The sequence below is a fragment of the Coregonus lavaretus genome (genome assembly GCF_964263955.1).
Source record: "Coregonus lavaretus genome assembly, contig: HAP1_SCAFFOLD_1106, whole genome shotgun sequence".
In the NCBI taxonomy this organism is placed as follows: Eukaryota; Metazoa; Chordata; class Actinopteri; order Salmoniformes; family Salmonidae; genus Coregonus; species Coregonus lavaretus.
This window is the reverse complement of record NW_028159858.1, coordinates 121,368-142,917: the sequence shown is the minus strand read 5'-3', so window position 1 is coordinate 142,917 and position 21,550 is coordinate 121,368. Positions and strand designations below refer to the sequence as shown.

The following is a 21,550-nucleotide window of genomic DNA, read 5'->3' as shown; positions in this document are numbered from 1 at the left end:
GAAAATGTTTTCTCTTTTGTGTCCACTGAATTAGAAAGTTAGAAAGAGTTGGCTGTCAAGCTAATTTCCCTCAGCAGGAAAATACAGCCATAAAACAGTGTAGCAGCACACACACACACACACGTACATACACACACACACACACACACACACACACACCCTAGACTAGATGAGTAACTGTTGTGATCTCTGATTGCAGGATGGACTTTGATGACGAGGATGGGGAAGGACCTAGTAAATTTTCAAGGTAAGAACAGTGAAAGATGGCCCACTGATATTTCCATGTACTAAGAGTCAGTCTCATTGTCGTAACAAATAACTATTTATATGAGAAGCAGTCAAGTTCTAGACTTGAAGTTGGTGTTATGATGAGTGATTATAATACAGAATTCCATATTTTGTACAATCTCTCCTTGTTGTCATCTTAGTGCTTATGGACATTCAATCACATTTACCAAACCCATTGTTTCATATTTTCAAGCGTTTTTATCATTTTTGATCAGTTTAACAACTTTTTTTGTTCCTCAAAAGCAGCTTCAGCTCTCGTTCCACCCACAGGCATTCTCTCACGTTTTGTTTTTCTCCAACGTGTGGTTTTTCCTCTATTCTGTGTTCTCTCAGATTTATCAAGAGTTCTCTGGCAGCAGTGGTCTCTCTTTTAGTGGAGTGGAGACAATGCCCTCTGCTGGCGAGAGGATAAACTACAACAGCATGTTTTATATAATGAGAAACGCACTACTTACTACCTCTACCACATTACTAAAGCTGATGAGAAGAGCCTACCAAGCAACCAGAGCATATTTACAAAAAATACCACATTGATAAATTGTGGGCTTTTGTTGCAGACATCCAGCATGTCACAGCTTATTATAAATAGTGTTCTCACACACCTTCTGAAAGTCTCTTGTCACTTTATTCCTTACCAGGCCATGGAGAGTCCCATGTTGACATGTTACTTCATTCCTTACCAGGCCATGGAGAGTCCCATGTTGACATGTTACTTCATACCTTACCAGGCCATGGAGAGTCCCATTTTGACATGTTACTCCATACCTTACCAGGCCATGGGAAGTCCCATGTTGACTTGTTACTCCATACCTTACCAGGCCATGGGGAGTCACATTTTTCAAGTTTCATTTTGACTGCACACAAAATATACATAGTACTTGATTGCCCTCTAGATGTGACCAAAACGGACTATGTTTCTAACAATACTTAGCAGCTCTCCCCTGTCTAATCCACTCTAGTAAGGGCACTCCCTAGACCTTCTTAGAGTCCAGAGAGTACCGAGCCCATATGGCTCTGGTCAAAAGTAGTGCACTACAAAGGGAATAGTTAGCACTTTTACAACCACTTAATACAACGCATGGACATTTTCTGCCAGAACACCCATTACCTGTCCTGTGCATGTCGCTCTCATCAAAATATAAACCTCTTTTTAAAGACCATAAATAGCATGTGTATCATTCTAATTCTACATGTGTGTCATCCCATGTTCAGGCTACTGTGTTAGGGTGTGTTCAGGCTACTGTGTTCAGGCTACTGTGTTAGGGTGTGTTCAGGCTACCGTGTTCAGGCTACTGTGTTCATGCTACCATGTTCAGGGTATTGTGTTCAGTCTACCCTCTCAGGCTACTGTTCTCAGGTTACTGTGTTCAGGTTACTGTGTTTAGGCTACCGTGTTCAGGCTACCGTGTTCAGGCTACTGTGTTAGGGTGTGTCAGGCTACCCTCGTTATGCTACTGTGTTCAGGTGTTTGCGTCTCAGTGAGTGGTGTCCCAGGTGTTACATGCTGTGTTTCTTCTCTGCTCCTCTCTCTAGGTATGATGATGATCAGATACCTGGTGATCATAAGGAGAGATATGCCAGGTAGGCCTGGCCTGCTAGAGCTCCACAGGATTTCACTGACTCACCCAACCTCCCAGGGCTTGACTAAAACACTTACCTAACGTTTACAGCGGCACCAGGTTACACCTGCTCTTTTCACCAGTGAATAAAACACTACATGCATTTTTAAAAACACTAACTGTTAGGAATGGATAAAAGGCCGTTGTTAAATATGATGTTTTTAGAGTTGTCTTTCATTCCTTAATGCATATGTCAGGTGTAACTGTCATTTCAAACAGGCAGCCAAGCACTGAGTGAATTTGGCCCACAGAGCTATGGAGACTTGGATAGAATACGGTCAAAAGGAAAGCCTAAATGCTCAGAGACTTCAGATGGCAATTACCCAGCAGGCTCAACCTGTCACATTTACAGCAATGTTGATTAATGTGCAAGTCAAATTCAAGTAAATCACACCAATTAAAAAATCTATCAAAGCTCCCTAATTTATATTAGTAACTCTGAGTACAAACATAATCTTCATAATTTACAATTTATTAATCTGACATTTTATTCATAATTCATATTCCTAAATTATTTATGGCATCAGACCTCTGCTATGGAAATGAAGGTTGTTTCCCAAATGGCACCCAATTCAGTTAGTGCTGACTCAAAAAAGGCTCGTATGGAAACCATCTATTTGGGACATAGAAATACAATGCCTTCAGGAAGTATTCACACCCCTTGACTTTTTCCACATTTTGTTGTGTGTCAGCCTGAATAAAAAATGGATTCAATTTAGATGTTTTTGTCACTGGCCTACACACAATACCTCATAATGTCGAAATTTGTACAAATTAATAAAAAATGAAAAGCTGAAATGTCTTGAGTCAATAAGTATTCAACCCCTTTCTTATGGCAAGCCTAAATAAGTTCAGGAGTAAACATTTGTCACATAAGTTGTATGGACTCACTCTGTCTGCAATAATAGTGTTTAAGATTATTTTGGAATGACTACCTCTGTACCCCACACATACAATTTTCTGTAATGTCGCTCAGTCAAGAAGTGAATTTCAAACAGAGATTCAACCACAAAGACCACAGAGGTTTTCCAATGCCTAGCAAAGAAGGGCACCTATTGGTAGATGGGTCAAAAATTAAGTAGACATTGAATATTCCTTTGGGCATGTTGAAGTTATTCATTACACTTTAGATGGTGTATCAATACACCCAGTCACTACAAAGATACAGGTATCCTTCCTAACTCAGTTGCCGGAGAGGAAGGAAACCGCTCAGGGATTTCACCATGAGGCTAATGGTGACTTTAAAACAGAGTTTAATGGCTGTGATAGGAGAAAACTGAGGATGGATCAACAACATTGTAGTTACTCCACAATACTAACCTAATTGACAGAATGAAAAGAACGAAGCTTGTACAGAATACAAATATTCAAAAACATGCATCCTGTTTTCAACAAGGCACTTAAATAATACTGCAAAAAATGTGGCAAAGCAATTCACTTTTTGTCCTGCATACAAAGTGTTAAGTTTGGGGCAAATCCAATACAACACATTACTGAGTACCACTCTCCATATTTTCAAGCATAGTGGTTGCTGCATCATGTTATGGGTATGCTTGTAATCTGAATGAATGGAGCTAAGCACAGGCAAAATCCTAGAGGAAAACCTGGTTCAGTCGGCTTTCCACCAGACACTGGGAGAAGATATATTGGAGTGTTATTTTTCATGAATTATTTTACAAATGTTTCTTCCACTTTGACATTACCAAGTATTTTGTTTAGATCTTTGGAAAAAATGACAATTCATTTTAATCCCACTTTGTAACAACAAAATGTGGAAAAAGTCAAGGGGTATGAATACTTTCTGAAGGCACTGTACGTTATTCACACATTACTTTCATGATCAAAGAAATGAACAGAACTCGGGGACCCGTCTATCCGTAGCTCAGAGATTTGTGTTCTGGTCTGCTGTGTTCATTAATCCCTGTATGTTCTTTAGATCCTCAGAAGACAAAACTCAAACCCTGAAAAGCAACAGAATGACTTCTCTTCTCCTAACTTACCTTCAGTCTTCTCTAGTACAGAGCATTATGGTTCTTATGTATAGTATGTATACGTACTGTATCTCCAAGAATGGCTGACAATGAGTTCAGTTTAAGTAAAAGTGTGTATCCAGCCATAGGTAGGTGTTGAACAACCAAGTTTGAAGTCAGTTCACTAGAGTTTGCCTTATTGCACCAAAACTAACACACTAAGCTTTTAACACCCAAAGTTCCAATTCAAACCAATGGAGGCAAATTATTTTGTTGGCAGCCCATCCTGCCTAAGCACTGCTAGAGGAAACACTGGTATATGCTGATGGTAGTCACTGGATGGTCATGTTAGAAAGGACAGCCCTCTGATCTGCAGCTGTGTCCTAACCCCCCTGACCACCAGCGACTCCTCCCCCTTTGTGTCTAACTCCTCCTCTCTGTTCCAGAGAGAACCACAGCGAGATAGAGCGGCGTCGCCGTAACAAGATGACGCAGTACATCACGGAGCTGTCGGACATGGTGCCCACATGCAGCGCTCTGGCCCGCAAGCCAGACAAGCTGACTATCCTCCGCATGGCCGTGTCCCACATGAAGTCCATGAGAGGGACCGGGAACACGTCCACTGACGGGGCGTACAAGCCCTCGTTCCTGACCGAACAGGTATTATAGGTGGGGGTGACGAAGGCCGCGTTCCAGGCTGACTACATTGCAGACGACTACCAGATCTCACAGGGTGTTTAAGCTAACCGCATCGTATGATATAGCAATCTGATGCCCGACTGCGCTGTCTATGACATGGCACACGACCATTGGTTGATGCCATGCAATGACTGCAATGTAGTCGGCCTGGAACACGACCAATGTGTGTGTGTGTGTGTTTTGTGGGTGGGTTGGTCATGGGGGCTGATGTGCGCGCACGTGTGTGTGTGCGTTTTGCGTGTGTGTGTGTGTGTGTGTGTGTGAGTAATTTAGCAGGGTCTACAAACCCTCCTCCTCACCAAACAGGTAATAATAAAACAACTTTATTTGTATAGCACATTTCATACATAGACCGCAACTCAAGGTGCTGTACATAATAAAATAGTAATAATAGTCATTAAAAAGTAAACAATAAAAAGACAGTAACATAGAAGGCAATAAAAGCAGCAGAAAATGAATACAAACACATAGGAATTAGAAATGAAAAAATAAGGGGGAATAATGCCCGACTAGTACAAAGCCAAACTGAAAAGGTGAGTCTATGAACTGGTTTTGTTCTGTTCTCTTTGACTCTACATTTGGGTTCTGTACGTTGGGGTCTGCTCATCTGTGCAGCTCTACGAGTGATATCAGCTGACACAATTTCCTGTCAGCATATTGATCTTATCAATTTGAAAAAATTAAATAAAGCTTTTGCAGGCTGTCTGTCATGCCCCCTGCCTCTGCCCTTGGTGTGTGTGTCTGTTTGTCCCAGATTTTCACCAATGGTATGTCAATCAATACTGTATATCCCTCATCTTTACTGTGACGTGTGTTTCTGCTCTGCCGTCACACACGTGTGTGTTCTGTTTCTCTTTTCTCTTCTCGTCTAATAGGAGTTGAAGCACCTGATCCTAGAGGCGGCCGACGGCTTCCTGTTTGTGGTCGCCGCGGAGACGGGCCGCGTGATCTACGTGTCTGACTCGGTGACGCCGGTGCTCAACCACCCGCAGTCGGAGTGGTTCGGCAGCACGCTGTATGAGCAGGTGCATCCTGACGACGTGGACAAGCTCCGGGAACAGCTCAGCACCTCGGAGAACTCCATGACAGGTAGGACCTGGAATACTGCTTTGATATTTCCTAGTGAAAGGTATGTTGGTTTGCAATACTGTTAGAACTCCATGACAGAGGTAGGAATGTTGGTCGGGAATACTGCTTAGGAATACTGCAGTTCCCTAAGCTAGAACTCCATGATAGGAAGGAATATTGGTCCGGTATACCATTCAGGAATACCACTGTTCCTATAGCTAGAAGTACTTGCATGTGTCCTTGCCAACTGACTACTGCCCCTGTCCGACTGACTACTGCCCCTGTCTGAGGAAGTACTCCCAGAATCGCAGTGTGGCTTCCGCCCATCCAGAGGTACTACAGATATGATCTTCACAGCACGCAAACTACAAGAGAAATGGCGGGAACAAGGCCTTCATAGACCTAACAAAATCTTTGACACCGGACCAATAATCACCACACTAGATGTCTTTCACAGATCCACCTGTACCTTAATACCTGAGACCTGATCCGGGACCCGAGCGGGTCTGGATCCACAATTCTAAATAATGTCACGGGTCGGATTTGATATGATTGTCACGGGTCTCGGGTATGTGTAATTTTAACTGACTTGTCCGTAAGGACCCAAACAGTTCCGAACGCGACTGCTGCGAGAGAGAGAGAGATTTTATAATTTATACTGCTGCTTTTTCTTTTCACGAGAGTGGCGAGTAACTTGTTGTTGTTCATAAGAGCAGCAATAGGCTACAGTCATAGAGCCTCCATGTGGGGCAGAAGTTAGGAGATATCAAATCAATGGAAGATGAAATTGAAATGATGGAGTTAATAGGTGAAGGATGGACTACAATATATATTTTTAATAATCTAGATGGAGTTGTTGTTATTTGTAACTGTGTAGGACGAGAAAGCGCATGCAGCCTCAATTAGCCTAGTTAGCTTAACTAGCTTCTCCCGGTTTGATGCAGTCAAGACAGGTACTACGTAATCATATTGGAAGATAAATAACCTAGCTATGGCAGCTTTTACCCTACTATAGTGTGAGTCGGCTTGGTTGGTTGCAGTCTCTCGTCTCCCTCCCTGCTCCCCGTGTCACTCGCTCACACTCACAGTAGCCTACAAACTAGGCTTGGGCGGTATACCGTATACCAGGGTATTTGGAAATAGCCACGGGAGGGTTTTTCAGAACCGTCAATACCGTTGAAACTAGTTTTTCAATGAATGTTAATATTTCTAGCTACTTTTTAAGTAAATACCTTCAGTCAACTTGTGCAATACGTTAGGAGATCATGTTCTTAATTTCAACTGTCATATTATTTTACAGTAGTTCCCCAGAACAGTTGAGCGAGTCACGAGTTTGATTGTAAAAACAGCACAATGGCTGAAAGCGGGAGCAGGTGAGTCCAGCTGTGTATTGACAGGGGTCGCGTTTTATATTGAATGACAAGTTTTTTGCTTCAATAGAGTGATCGGGGACATGCAACTATAGTTTTCCTTCACAGAAAATACATTAGTACAACACATTCGGTAGAAAAAAGCTTCATAAAAAAAAAAAAAATCTTTTTTTTTTTCTTCCCACTCTGCTACAGTGGGGAAAAAAAGTATTTAGTCAGCCACCAATTGTGCAAGTTCTCCCACTTAAAAAGATGAGAGAGGCCTGTAATTTTCATTATAGGTACACGTCAACTATGACAGACAAAATGAGAATTTTCTTCTCCAGAAAATCACATTGTAGGATTTTTTATGAATTTATTTGCAAATTATGATGGAAAATAAGTATTTAGTCAATAACAAAAGTTTCTCAATACTTTGTTATATACCCTTTGTTGGCAATGACACAGGTCAAACGTTTTCTGTAAGTCTTCACAAGGTTTTCACACAATGTTGCCGGTATTTTGGCCCATTCCTCCATGCAGATCTCCTCAAGAGCAGTGATGTTTTGGGGCTGTCGCTGGGCAACACAGACTTTCAACTCCCTCCAAAGATTTTCTATGGGGTTGAGATCTGGAGACTGGCTAGGCCACTCCAGGACCTTAAATGCTTCTTACGAAGCCACTCCTTCGTTGCCCGGGCGGTGTGTTTGGGATCATTGTCATGCTGAAAGACCCAGCCACGTTTCATCTTCAATGCCCTTGCTGATGGAAGGAGGTTTTCACTCAAAATCTCACGATACATGGCCCCATTCATTCTTTCCTTTACACGGATCAGTCATCCTGGTCCCTTTGCAGAAAAACAGCCCCAAAGCATGATGTTTCCACCCCCATGCTTCACAGTAGGTATGGTGTTCTTTGGATGCAACTCGGCATTCTTTGTCCTCCAAACACGACGAGTTGAGTTTTTACCAAAAAGTTATATTTTGCTTTCATCTGACCATATGACATTCTCCCAATCCTCTTCTGGATCATCCAAATGCACTCTAGCAAACTTCAGACGGGCCTGGACATGTACTGGCTTAAGCAGGGGGACACGTCTGGCACTGCAGGATTTGAGTCCCTGGCGGCGTAGTGTGTTACTGATGGTAGGCTTTGTTACTTTGGTCCCAGCTCTCTGCAAGTCATTCACTAGGTCCCCCCGTGTGGTTCTGGGATTTTTGCTCACCGTTCTTGTGATCATTTTGACCCCACGGGGTGAGATCTTGCGTGGAGCCCCAGATCGAGGGAGATAATCAGTGGTCTTGTATGTCTTCCATTTCCTAATAATTGCTCCCACAGTTGATTTCTTCAAACCAAGCTGCTTACCTATTGCAGATTGTCTTCCCAGCCTGGTGCAGGTCTACAATTTTGTTTCTGGTGTCCTTTGACAGCTCTTTGGTCTTGGCCATAGTGGAGTTTGGAGTGTGACTGTTTGAGGTTGTGGACAGGTGTCTTTTATACTGATAACAAGTTCAAACAGGTGCCATTAATACAGGTAACGAGTGGAGGACAGAGGAGCCTCTTAAAGAAGAAGTTACAGGTCTGTGAGAGCCAGAAAACTTGCTTGTTTGTAGGTGACCAAATACTTATTTTCCACCATAATTTGCAAATAAATTCATTAAAAATTCTACAATGTGATTTTCATGGGGGGGTTTTTTCTCAATTTGTCTGTCATAGTTGACGTGTACCTATGATGAAAATTACAGGCCTCTGTCATCTTTTTAAGTGGGATAACTTGCACAATTGGTGGCTGACTAAATACTTTTTTCCCCCACTGTATACGGAGCGCATGGACCACCTACAGTAGGTACCTGAAAGCACTGGAACAACACCTCCAAATATCCTTACGAAGAATCCTGAGGATCAGTTGCGAGGACAGGCGCGCCAATACCAGCGTGCTGGAGGAGGCCAATATAAACAGTTTCACCACTACTACACAGAGTGCCCTCCAAACAACCTCAATTTGTCGGGGCATGGACTCTACAAGGTGTCGAAAGCGTTCCACAGCCCATGTTGACTCCAATGCTTCCCGCAGTTGTCAAGTTGGCTGGATGTCCTTTGGGTGGTGGACCATTTTTGATACACACAGGAAACTGTTGAACGTGAAAAACCAGCAGCCCTTTCAAAGGCACTTAAATGTTTTGTCTTGCCCATTCACCCTCCGAATGGCACACATACACAATCCATGTCTCAAGGCTTAAAAATCCTTCTTTAAAATGTCTCCTCCCCTTCATCTACACTGATTGAAGTGGATTTCAAATAAAATAAAATCAAAATGTATTTGCCACATGTGAAATGCTTACTTACAGCCTTTAACCAACAATGCATTTATTTCTCAATAAAAAAGTAAAATAAAACAACAACAAAAAAGTGTTGAGAAAAAAAGAGCAGAAGTAAAATAAAATAACAGTAGGAAGGCTATATACAGGGGGGTACCGGTGCAGAGTCAATGTGCGGGGGCACCAGCTAGTTGAGGTAATATGTACATGTGGGTAGAGTTAAAGTTACTATGCATAAATAATTAACAGAGTAGCAGCAGCGTAAAAAGAGGTGCAAATAGTCTGGGTAGCCATGATTAGCTGTTCAGAAGTCTTATGGCTTGGGGGTAGAAGCTGTTGAGAAGCCTTTTGGACCCAGACTTGGCACTCCGGTACCGCTTGCCGTGTGGTAGCAGAGAGAACAGTCTATGACTAGGGTGGCTGGAGTCTTTGACAATTTTGAGGGCCTTCCTCTGACACCGCCTGGTATAGAGGTCCTGGATGGCAGGAAGCTTGGCCCCAGTGATGTACTGGGCCGTACGCACTACCCTCTGTAGTGCCTTGCGGTCAGAGGCCGAGCAGTTGCCATACCAGGCGGTGATGCAACCAGTCAGGATGCTCTCGATGGTGCAGCTGTATAACTTTTTGAGGATCTGAGGACCCATGCCAAATCTTTTCAGTCTCCTGAGGGGGAATAGGCTTTGTCGTGCCCTCTTCACGACTGTCTTGGTGTGTTTGGACCATGATAGTTCGTTGGTGATGTGGACACCAAGGAACTTGAAGCTCTCAACCTGTTCCACTACAGCCCCGTCGATGAGAATGGGGGCGTGCTCAGTCCTCTTTTTTTCCCTGTAGTCCACAATCATCTCCTTTGTCTTGGTCACATTGAGGGAGAGGTTGTTATCCTGGCACCACACGGCCAGGTCTCTGACCTCCTCCCTATAGGCTGTCTCATCGTTGTCGGTGATCAGGCCTACCACTGTTGTGTCGTCGGCAAACTTAATGATGGTGTTGGAGTCGTGCCTGGCCATGCAGTCATGGGTGAACTGGGAGTACAGGAGGGGACTGAGCACGCACCCCTGAGGGGCCCCCGTGTTGAGGATCAGCGTGCCAGATGTGTTGTTACCTACCCTTACCACCTGGGGGCGGCCCGTCAGGAAGTCCAGGATCCAGTTGCAGAGGGAGGTGTTTAGTCCCAGGATCCTTAGCTTAGTGATGAGCTTTGAGGGCACTATGGTGTTAAATGCTGAGCTGTAGTCAATGAATAGCATTCTCACGTAGGTGTTCCTCTTGTCCAGGTGGGAAAGGGCAGTGTGGAGTGCAATAGAGATTGCATCATCTGTGGATCTGTTGGGGCGGTATGCAAATTGGAGTGGGTCTAGGGCTTCTGGGATAATGGTGTTGATGTGAGCCATGACCAGCCTTTCATAGCACTTCATGGCTACAGACGTCAGTGCTACGGGTCGGTAGTCATTTATGCAGGTTATCTTAGTGTCCTTGGGCACGGGGACTATGGTGGTCTGCTTGAAACATGTTGGTATTACAGACTCAGTCAGGGACATGTTGAAAATGTTGGTGAAGACACTTGCCAGTTGGTCAGCACATGCTCGGAGTACACGTCCTGGTAATCCGTCTGGCCCTGCGGCCTTGTGAATGTTGACCTACTTAAAAGTGTTACTCACATCGGCTACGTAGAGCGTGATCACATAGTCATCCGGAGCAGCTGGTGCGCTCATGCATGCTTCAGTTTTGCTTGCCTCGAAGCCAGCATAGAAGTGGTTTAGCGCGTCTGGTAGGCTTGTGTCACTGGGCAGTTTGCGGCTGTGCTTCCCTTTGTAGTCTGTAATAGTTTTCAAGCCCTGCCACGTCTGACGAGCATCAGAGCCGTTGTAGTACGATTCAATCTTAGTCCTGTATTGACTCTTTCCCTGTTTGATGGTTTGTCGGAGGGCATAGCAGGATTTCTTATAAGCGTCCGGGTTAGTCCCGCTCCTTGAAAGCGGCAGCTCTACCCTTTAGCTCAGTGCGGATGTTGCCTGTAATCCATGGCTTCTGGTTGGGGTATGTACGTACGGTCACTGTGGGGACGACGTCATCAATGCACTTATTGATGAAGCCAGTGACTGATGTGGTGTACTCCTCAATGCTATTTGAAGAATTCCGGAACATGTTCCAGTCTGTGCTAGCAAAACAGTCCTGTAGCTTAGCATCTGCGTCATCTGACCACTTTTTTATTAACCGAGTCACTGGTGCTTCCTGCTTTAGTTTTTGCTTATAAGCAGGAATCAGGAGGATAGAGTTATTGTCAGATTTGCCAAATGGAGGGCGAGGGAGAGCTTTGTATGCATCTCTGTGTGTGGAGTAAAGGTGGTCTAGAGTTTTTCTCCCTCTGGTTGCACATTTAACATGCTGGTAGAAATGAGGTAGAATGGATTTAAGTTTCCCTGCATTAAAGTCCCCGGCCACTAGGAGCGCTGCCTCTGGATGAGCGTTTTCCTGTTTAGTTATGGCCTTATACAGCTCATTGAGTGCAATCTTAATGCCAGCATTGGTTTGTGGTGGTAAATAGACAGCTATGAAAAATATAGATGAAAACTCTCTTGGTAAATAGTGTGGTCTACAGCTTATCATGAGGTACTCTACCTCAGGCGAGCAAAACCTCGAGACTTCCTTAGTATTTGATTTTGTGCACCAGCTGTTGTTTACAAATATACACAGACCGCCACCCCTTGTCTTACCGGAGTCAGCCGTTCTATCCTGCCGATGTAGCGTATAGCCCACTAGCTGTATGTTGTCCATGTCCGTTCAGCCACGACTCGGTGAAACATAAGATATTACAGTTTTGAATGTCCCGTTGGTAGGATAAGCGTAATCGTAGGTCATCTAATTTATTTTCCAATGATTGAAGATTGGCTAATAGGATTGATGGAAGAGGCAGTTTACTTGCTCGCCGTCGGATCTTTACGAGGCACCCCGACCTACGTCCACGATATCTCTGTCTCTTTCTCCTGCGAATGACTGGGATTTGGGCCTTGTCCGGTGTCTGTAGGATATCCTTCGCGGCCGCCTCGTTGAAGAAAAACTCTTCGTCCAATACGAGGTGAGTAATCGCTGTCCTGATATCCAAAAGCTCTTTTTGGTTATAAGAGACGATGGCAGAAACATTATGTACAGAATAAATTACAAATAACGTGAAAAAACACACATAATAGTACAATTGTTTAGAGGGCTGTAAAACGGCAGCCATCTTCTCCGGCGCCATTATAACCATGTGACATGTGACACCATGTGATTTAACATGTGACATCAATAAGGGATCATAGCTTTCCTCTGGATTCACCTGGTCAGTCTGTCATGGAAAGAGTGCACTCTGTGTATAATACAACACTCCGATGGACAGGCCATGTCATCCGGATGCCCAACTCACGCCTCCCGAAACAGATCATGCACTCCCAGTTGAAGGAAGGTCAGCGAGCCCCTGGCGAGCAAAAGAAACGCTACAAAGACATCAAAACAAACCTTAAGAAATTCCACATCACATCTACAGCCATCTGAAGATCCACAAATAGAAGACACCATGGAGGACAATCCTACTCAACTCGAGTGATCGCCGATGATGAGAACTCCACTACCAGTCGGAATACTGCTCCACAATACCGTCACTGAATCCTGTCATATAGCCAACTCTCTGACATATGGTGACAGTCCCATCATCCTGTTCTATAACCAACTCTCTGACAGATGGTGACAGTCCCATACTGTTCTATAACCAACTCTCTGACAGATGGTGACAGTCCCATACTGTTCTATAACCAACTCTCTGACAGATAGTGACGGTCCCATCCTGTTCTATAACCAACTCTCTGACAGATAGTGACGGTCCCATACTGTTCTATAACCAACTCTCTGACAGATAGTGACGGTCCCATCCTGTTCTATAACCAACTCTCTGACGGATAGTGACGGTCCCATACTGTTCTATAACCAACTCTCTGACAGATGGTGACAGTCCCATCCTGTTCTATAACCAACTCTCTGACAAATAGTGACGGTCCCATCCTGTTCTATAGCCAACTCTGACAGATGGTGACAGTCCCATACTGTTCTATAACCAACTCTCTGACAGATGGTGACAGTCCCATCCTGTTCTATAACCAACTCTCTGACAGATAGTGACAGTCCCATCCTGTTCTATAACCAACTCTCTGACAGATAGTGACGGTCCCATACTGTTCTATAACCAACTCTCTGACAGATGGTGACAGTCCCATCCTGTTCTATAACCAACTCTCTGACAGATGGTGACGGTCCCATGCTGTTCTATAACCAACTCTCTGACAGATAGTGACAGTCCCATCCTGTCTATAACCAACTCTCTGACAGATAGTGACGGTCCCATGGTCTTCACTCTTATTCTTATTCCCAGAAGTCCATGACAGATTATATTGCATCCTAAAGCGCACAAACCCGTACTTTAGCTATGGAATTCTACTCCAAAAACAAGCATGACTGTTTCCTCAATAGTTAAGACCAAGAGGTTTTCCAATCCATCCTCTCTGGTTAGGATGACTAACAAGAATGACTGTTGCCCTGCCTGGAAGAAAGGATGGCATCCCTAGTACACTGTATTGCATCTGAATAGGAGGGATATACAATAACTGTGTCCACTAGAGGGCACTGTAGCCATGTGAATACCACCATCACTCTGGTCCTGTTGACCTGAGAAAAGCTTGGTTGTCCTCACATAGACGCTACAGCCTCTCTTCTGAATCTAACGGATTACGCCGGCAGAAGCAGCATGACATCCACAACACACAACTATCACACACTCCTCTCTCCCTCTGGAGAATATTGAGGACGCACACACGTAGAGACGCACGCGTAGAGACTCTTTGAGACACACACACTTACACACACATGCCCTTTGAAGTCAGTCAGAGCATTAGAGCCTTGGCCCAGTGTGAAACCCAGTGGAACTAAACCAACTATGTTTTGTTCTGTCTGTCCTCCTTTCTCCCCCTGTTTTGTAGTGGAAGTGTGTGTGTGTGTGTGTGTGTGTGTGTGTGTGTGTGAGAGCCTGCCTGCCTGTATGTGAATGATTAGAATCAAGTGTGTTTGCCAGCTAGCTGACAGAGAGAGACCAGACAGATCAGTTCAGGCTACTATTGTTTTATTTGGAGCAGTTGTTGATGTCTACAGCTTAGTGATGGAGTGGTTGTTGCTGTCTGCAGCTTAGTGATGGAGCAGTTGTTGCTGTCTGCAGCTTAGTGATGGAGTGGTTGTTGCTGTCTGCAGCTTAGTGATGGAGCAGTTGTTGCTGTCTGCAGCTTAGTGATGGAGCAGTTGTTGCTTTCTGCAGCTTAGTGATGGAGAAGTTGTTGCTTTCTGCAGCTTAGTGATGGTGTGTCTGTGGCTTAGTGATGGAGAAGTTGTTGCTGTCTGCGGCTTAGTGATGGAGAAGTTGTTGCTGTCTGCGGCTTAGTGATGGAGAAGTTGTTGCTGTCTGCAGCTTAGTGATGGAGAAGTTGTTGCTGTCTGCGGCTTAGTGATGGAGAAGTTGTTGCTGTCTGCGGCTTAGTGATGGAGAAGTTGTTGCTGTCTGCAGCTTAGTGATGGAGAAGTTGTTGCTGTCTGCGGCTTAGTGATGGAGAAGTTGTTGCTGTCTGCGGCTTAGTGATGGAGAAGTTGTTGCTGTCTGCAGCTTAGTGATGGAGTGGTTGTTGCTGTCTGCAGCTTAGTGATGGAGCAGTTGTTGCTTTCTGCAGCTTAGTGATGGAGAAGTTGTTGCTTTCTGCAGCTTAGTGATGGTGTGTCTGTGGCTTAGTGATGGAGAAGTTGTTGCTGTCTGCGGCTTAGTGATGGAGAAGTTGTTGCTGTCTGCGGCTTAGTGATGGAGAAGTTGTTGCTGTCTGCAGCTTAGTGATGGAGAAGTTGTTGCTGTCTGCGGCTTAGTGATGGAGAAGTTGTTGCTGTCTGCGGCTTAGTGATGGAGAAGTTGTTGCTGTCTGCAGCTTAGTGATGGAGCAGTTGTTGCTTTCTGCAGCTTAGTGATGGTGTGTCTGCGGCTTAGTGATGGAGAAGTTGTTGCTGTCTGCTGCTTAGTGATGGAGAAGTTGTTGCTGTCTGCAGCTTAGTGATGGAGAAGTTGTTGCTGTCTGCGGCTTAGTGATGGAGAAGTTGTTGCTGTCTGCAGCTTAGTGATGGAGAAGTTGTTGCTGTCTGCTGCTTAGTGATGGAGAAGTTGTTGCTGTCTGCAGCTTAGTGATGGAGCAGTTGTTGCTGTCTGCAGCTTAGTGATGGAGAAGTTGTTGCTGTCTGCAGCTTAGTGATGGAGAAGTTGTTGCTGTCTGCAGCTTAGTGATGGAGAAGTTGTTGCTGTCTGCAGCTTAGTGTTGGAGAAGTTGTTGCTGTCTGCAGCTTAGTGATGGAGCAGTTGTTGCTGTCTGCAGCTTAGTGTTGGAGAAGTTGTTGCTGTCTGCAGCTTAGTGATGGAGAAGTTGTTGCTGTCTGCAGCTTAGTGATGGAGAAGTTGTTGCTGTCTGCAGCTTAGTGATGGAGAAGTTGTTGCTGTCTGCAGCTTAGTGATGGAAGTCATAGTGATGGAGAGGTTGTTGCTGTCTGCAGCTTAGTGATGGAGAAGTTGTTGCTGTCTGCAGCTTAGTGTTGGAGAAGTTGTTGCTGTCTGCAGCTTAGTGATGGAAGTCATAGTGATGGAGAAGTTGTTGCTGTCTGCAGCTTAGTGATGGAAGTCATAGTGATGGAGAAGTTGTTGCTGTCTGCAGCTTAGTGATGGGAGTCATAGTGATGGAGAAGTTGTTGCTGTCTGCAGCTTAGTGATGGAAGTCATAGTGATGGAGAAGTTGTTGCTGTCTGCAGCTTAGTGATGGGAGTCATAGTGATGGAGAGGTTGTTGCTGTCTGCAGCTTAGTGATGGAAGTCATAGTGATGGGAAGAGAAGGTTGTTGAGGAGGTCAATTCAGGTCAATAACTCCTTATTTATCTTATTTAACTCCTTACATACAGGTTAACATACTGTGTCACTCAGTCGGTAGAGCATGGTGCTTGCAACGCTCGGGTCGTGGGAACAACAAAAAATATATCTATCTATCATTGTATCCATGTGCCAATGGCATATGGAAGTATTTATAAAATAATTGCCTCCACGTTTCTATGGTCGGATTTTACTTTGAAGCAAGGTAAGACATGCCTCCATAATATGAAGTAAAACGTACAGGTTTCAAACAATTGAACTATATGTTTTCAAAATGGATGCTGCTTCCAGCTCATTGCATAGTGGTGCGTGATGCACTGAAGCCTGCCTACCGTTGCCTATATGCGTTTGAATGGCGAATGGGAAGCACACTTCAATTGAGAAATAAAAATAGTTGCGCTTTTTAATCGTGGCCAACAAAACTGTTTTTAAGACGCCATTGCATTTAGAATTGTTACGCCATTATGGGGCTTATTAAAGCATGTTTCACTCCAGCAGCAACGAATGAGCTGTTTGAGAAGCTGTAGCAGCAGCAGCTCTCGCGCTGTCTGACAGATTTTACGTTCATAGGCTCTGTATCTGTATGCTGTGTGCATAGGCTCTGTATCTGTATGCTGTGTGCATAGGCTCTGTATCTGTATGCTGTGTGCATAGGCTCTGTATCTGGATGCTGTGTGCATAGGCTCTGTATCTGTATGCTGTGTGCATAGGCTCTGTATCTGTATGCTGTGTGCATAGGCTCTGTATCTGTATGCTGTGGTCATAGGCTCTGTATCTGTATGCTGTGTGCATAGGCTCTGTATCTGGATGCTGTGTGCATAGGCTCTGTATCTGTATGCTGTGTGCATAGGCTCTGTATCTGTATGCTGTGTGCATAGGCTCTGTATCTGTATGCTGTGTGCGTGTGATAAACATAACGACTAACGAAAATACACAAGCACCAATTTAATTCCACTAAATTATTGAAATTATCTTCTAGGCCAAATGGGTTTGAGTGGAGCTGAAGGGTGGGTTTAAAAACAACAAGATAACGAATGTAAAATATACTGTGTCCGTAAAATGTATATAGGTTCAGAACTTTTGTGAAATAGCACAGTTAAAAATATATGGCAAAATAGAAATCAAACCGGAATGGTCTTCAGAGATAGATGGGAGGGGTTGATGGTAGCTGAAGGATGGGATTAAAAACAAACAAAAGATAACTGTTGTAAAATACATTGTGTCCGTAAAATGTATATAGTATGTATAAGCTGGAAGTAGAAGCCTAAGTGTTGTTGTCCATTAGTTTACTCCAATTAGGGGAGGGGTGGTAGGGTTAGGGGAAAATAATAAAGGAAAATATATTTTCAAAAAAAACATGCATATTTGTGTGTGTGAAACCAACCAAGTCAAGACAGCCGGCTCTACTCTTCCTGAACCATGACTAAATATTCTGTGTAGAACAAACTTCTTAACCTCCCCTTCTCTGTAAATGATCATTGTACTGCCACTTTGCATGGGAAGCTACTGTATAGCAGTCGACAGCAACTAAACTCTAAACTATGTTGTTGATGGGTCTTGGCCTAAACTCCCAGGGTCCATACTTACGACATTGCATGTCACTTGAGTTAAACCAGTGGTAACACGACCTGGGCATGCACAGTTTGATTTCCGGTAACAATAGTTGTTCCCCATATTAGGACGTGATCGGGTATATCTTCAACAAGCGTCTTTGCTCATCATTCCTTGACATTTAAAGCTGAAATATGTAACTTTTTGGGCGACCTGACCAAATTCACATAGAAATCTGAGTTATAGATCTAATTTAAACTGTCTAAGAATCAGTAGATCCGTTCTATGTGCGCTATTTCTATGCTTCCTGTTCTTATGTTTTGTTTTTGCGTCTTTTACTTTCGGTTTTGTACACCAGCTTCAAACAGCTGAAAATACAATATTTTTGGTTATGGGAAATATATTTCACAGAGGTTTAGATGGTAAAATTATTCTCTACACTATACTTGCTTGTTTTGTCACAAACTGAAATTAGGCAAACTAATAGAATTTTAGCAACCAGGAAATGCCGTAGCGATTTCTGCATAGTGTACCTTTACTGCATAAATGCTATCAGCTGCTGAATGTGTTACAAAGGTCTAAGCCATAGGGCTAACCCAGATGTCGTAAGTATGGGCCCCGGAACTATGTTGTTATTTTTGTCATTTGAGTACGGGTAGCTGTGGTTGGCAAGGGAGAAAGGAGGCTTGGTGCCAGCCAAGCTAGCCGGGGGCATCATTCCATCATTGTTGTGTATCCCCTGGCAATTCAGTGATGGAACAATGACACAGAGAGTTCACACCTGGGTTGTGTTCAATCGCACACCGTAGTAAAACATATTGCATCTATTATTATATACAACATGATGCGTTAGCATATGTTTATCAGAGGTTTTCAGACCTCAAGTAGTCATTTTTGCAACAGATGGCGTGGGACCTGTACTCATCTCTGATAATGTTCGGTAAACTTTGGTTTTGGAGTGGGAGCGAGACACTGAGTCTCCTACAGTAACCTACAGAGTGCTAACTTTTTTTTTTAAAGTGTAAGAGTCACTTTTAGTCACCTTCAGTAATCACCAGTGCCCACTGAAGAAACCACAGTCAGACAACATGCGCCCAGTGTGAAATTGAATTGAATATGACATCCCAAATGGCACCCTATTCCCTATATAGTGCACAACTTTTGACACAAGCCCTATGGGCCTCCGCTCCGACACACACGGATGTTCCCGTCGCCTCCCAAACCACACGTCTCAGATTACCACCGATTTCTGCACGTGGGCGAAATATACTCCTCTGAAATTGGAACATTTAACTGATTTCATCTCATAGCTGGTGTCCCCTCAGTGTAGCCTAATCATTTGTCCTGGAGCGGAAAACAGCTCCAGATAAAATATTTAGCCTGCCTCAGCTCCTGATGTGTGTGTGTTTGTGTGTGATTAGCCTCATGTTTCACAGTGATTAAGTGAGTCTGGTTACTCCTCCCACGCCCTTGCATGGCTAATGAGCTGTTGACATGCCGAGGTTACTGATTGGATGAGCATGCGTATTATATGAACAGTGATTGGACCAGGCCGAAAGCGAATGAGGACCCGCTGGCAAAGTGAGAGATGAAATGCTTCAACCTCCATTCCTTCTGTCGGGATGGAGAGAGGGAAGGAAAGGGGGATGAAGAGGTAGGAAAAGAGGGATGGAGTGGTAGGTATACAGTTGGATTCACTTCACATGGCTTCTCTCTGATGAGCCTAATCTGTCAGAAAGGGATGGAGAGAGATGGATTCTCATCTATCATATAAAGATGAAAGGATGGACAGATGTAGAGGGATGAGGGGATGGATAGAGGGATGAGGGGATGGATGAGGGATGATTGGAGTGATAGTTGTCTAAATGTATCCTCGCCCTCTGGGTCCTGTCTGGATATAAGGAGTGATGGATGTAGAGACGGAGTGATAGTTGTCTACATGTAGCCGCAACCTCTCGTTCCTGTCTGGATAATGAAACTACATGTAGCCTCTGGGTCCTGTCTGGATAATGAAACTACATGTAGCCTCAGCCTCTGGTTCCTGTCTGGATAATGAAACTACATGTAGCCTCTGGGTCCTGTCTGGATAATGAAACTACATGTAGCCTCTGGGTCCTGTCTGGATAATGAAACTACATGTAGCCTCTGGGTCCTGTCTGGATAATGAAACTACATGTAGCCTCTGGGTCCTGTCTGGATAATGAAACTACATGTAGCCTCTGGGTCCTGTCTGGATAATGAAACTACATGTAATCTCTGGGTCCTGTCTGGATAATGAAACTACATGTAGCCTCTGGGTCCTGTCCTGTTTAAAATATACAGTGGGGAAAAAAAGTATTTAGTCAGCCACCAATTGTGCAAGTTCTCCCACTTAAAAAGATGAGAGAGGCCTGTAATTTTCATCATAGGTACACGTCAACTATGACAGACAAAATGAGAAAAAATATTCCAGAAAATCACATTGTAGGATTTTTTATTAATTTATTTGCAAATTATGGTGGAAAATAAGTATTTGGTCAATATCAAAAGTTTCTCAATACTTTGTTATATACCCTTTGTTGGCAATGACACAGGTCAAACGTTTTCTGTAAGTCTTCACAAGGTTTTCACACACTGTTGCTGGTATTTTGGCCCATTCCTCCATGCAGATCTCCTCTAGAGCAGTGATGTTTTGGGGCTGTCGCTGGGCAACACGGACTTTCAACTCCCTCCAAAGATTTTCTATGGGGTTGAGATCTGGAGACTCCAGGACCTTGAAATGCTTCTTACGAAGCCACTCCTTCGTTGCCCGGGTGGTGTGTTTGGGATCATTGTCATGCTGAAAGACCCAGCCACGTTTCATCTTCAATGCCCTTGCTGATGGAAGGAGGTTTTCACTCAAAATCTCACGATACATGGCCCCATTCATTTTTCCTTTACACGGATCAGTCGTCCTGGTCCCTTTGCAGAAAAACAGCCCCAAAGTATGATGTTTTCACTCCCATGCTTCACAGTAGGTATGGTGTTCTTTGGATGCAACTCAGCATTCTTTGTCCTCCAAACACGACAAGTTGAGTTTTTACCAAAAAGTTCTATTTTGGTTTCATCTGACCATATGACTTTCTCCCAATCCTCTTCTGGATGCACTCTAGCAAACTTCAGACGGGCCTGGACATGTACTGGCTTAAGCAGGGGGACACGTCTAGCACTGCAGGATTTGAGTCCCTGGCGGCGTAGTGTGTTACTGATGGTAGGCTTTGTTACTTTGGTCCCAGCTCTCTGCAGGTCATTCACTAGGTCCCCCCGTGTGGTTCTGGGATTTTTGCTCACCGTTCTTGTGATCATTTTGACCCCACGGGGTGAGATCTTGCGTGGAGCCCCAGATCGAGGGAGATTATCAGTGGTCTTGTATGTCTTCCATTTCCTAATAATTGCTCCCACAGTTGATTTCTTCAAACCAAGCTGCTTACCTATTGCAGATTCAGTCTTCCCAGCCTGGTGCAGGTCTACAATTTTGTTTCTGGTGTCCTTTGACAGCTCTTTGGTCTTGGCCATAGTGGAGTTTGGAGTGTGACTGTTTGAGGTTGTGGACAGGTGTCTTTTATACTGATAACAAGTTCAAACAGGTGCCATTAATACAGGTAACGAGTGGAGGACAGAGGCGCCTCTTAAAGAATAAGTTACTGGTCTGTGAGAGCCAGAAATCTTGCTTGTTTGTAGGTGACCAAATACTTATTTT

At 44.1% G+C, this 21,550-nt stretch overlaps 1 protein-coding gene across 5 annotated transcripts in view; it reads left to right on the top strand.

The window, feature by feature from the left end:
- The window catches only part of LOC311122372 (aryl hydrocarbon receptor nuclear translocator 2), an 85,685-nt gene that overhangs the window by 6,839 nt on the left and 57,296 nt on the right, over positions 1-21,550 (top strand). For 2 of the 5 annotated variants that reach the window (XM_084196737.1, XM_084196736.1), the window contains 4 exons: positions 200-247; positions 1,822-1,869; positions 4,324-4,537; positions 5,452-5,665. In XM_084196737.1, the coding sequence (XP_084052863.1) occupies positions 200-247; positions 1,822-1,869; positions 4,324-4,537; positions 5,452-5,665 (524 nt within the window). The remainder of the gene's footprint in view (positions 1-199; positions 248-1,821; positions 1,870-4,323; positions 4,538-5,451; positions 5,666-21,550) is intronic. The other 3 variants (XM_084196740.1, XM_084196738.1, XM_084196739.1) reach the window with 2 other exon arrangements.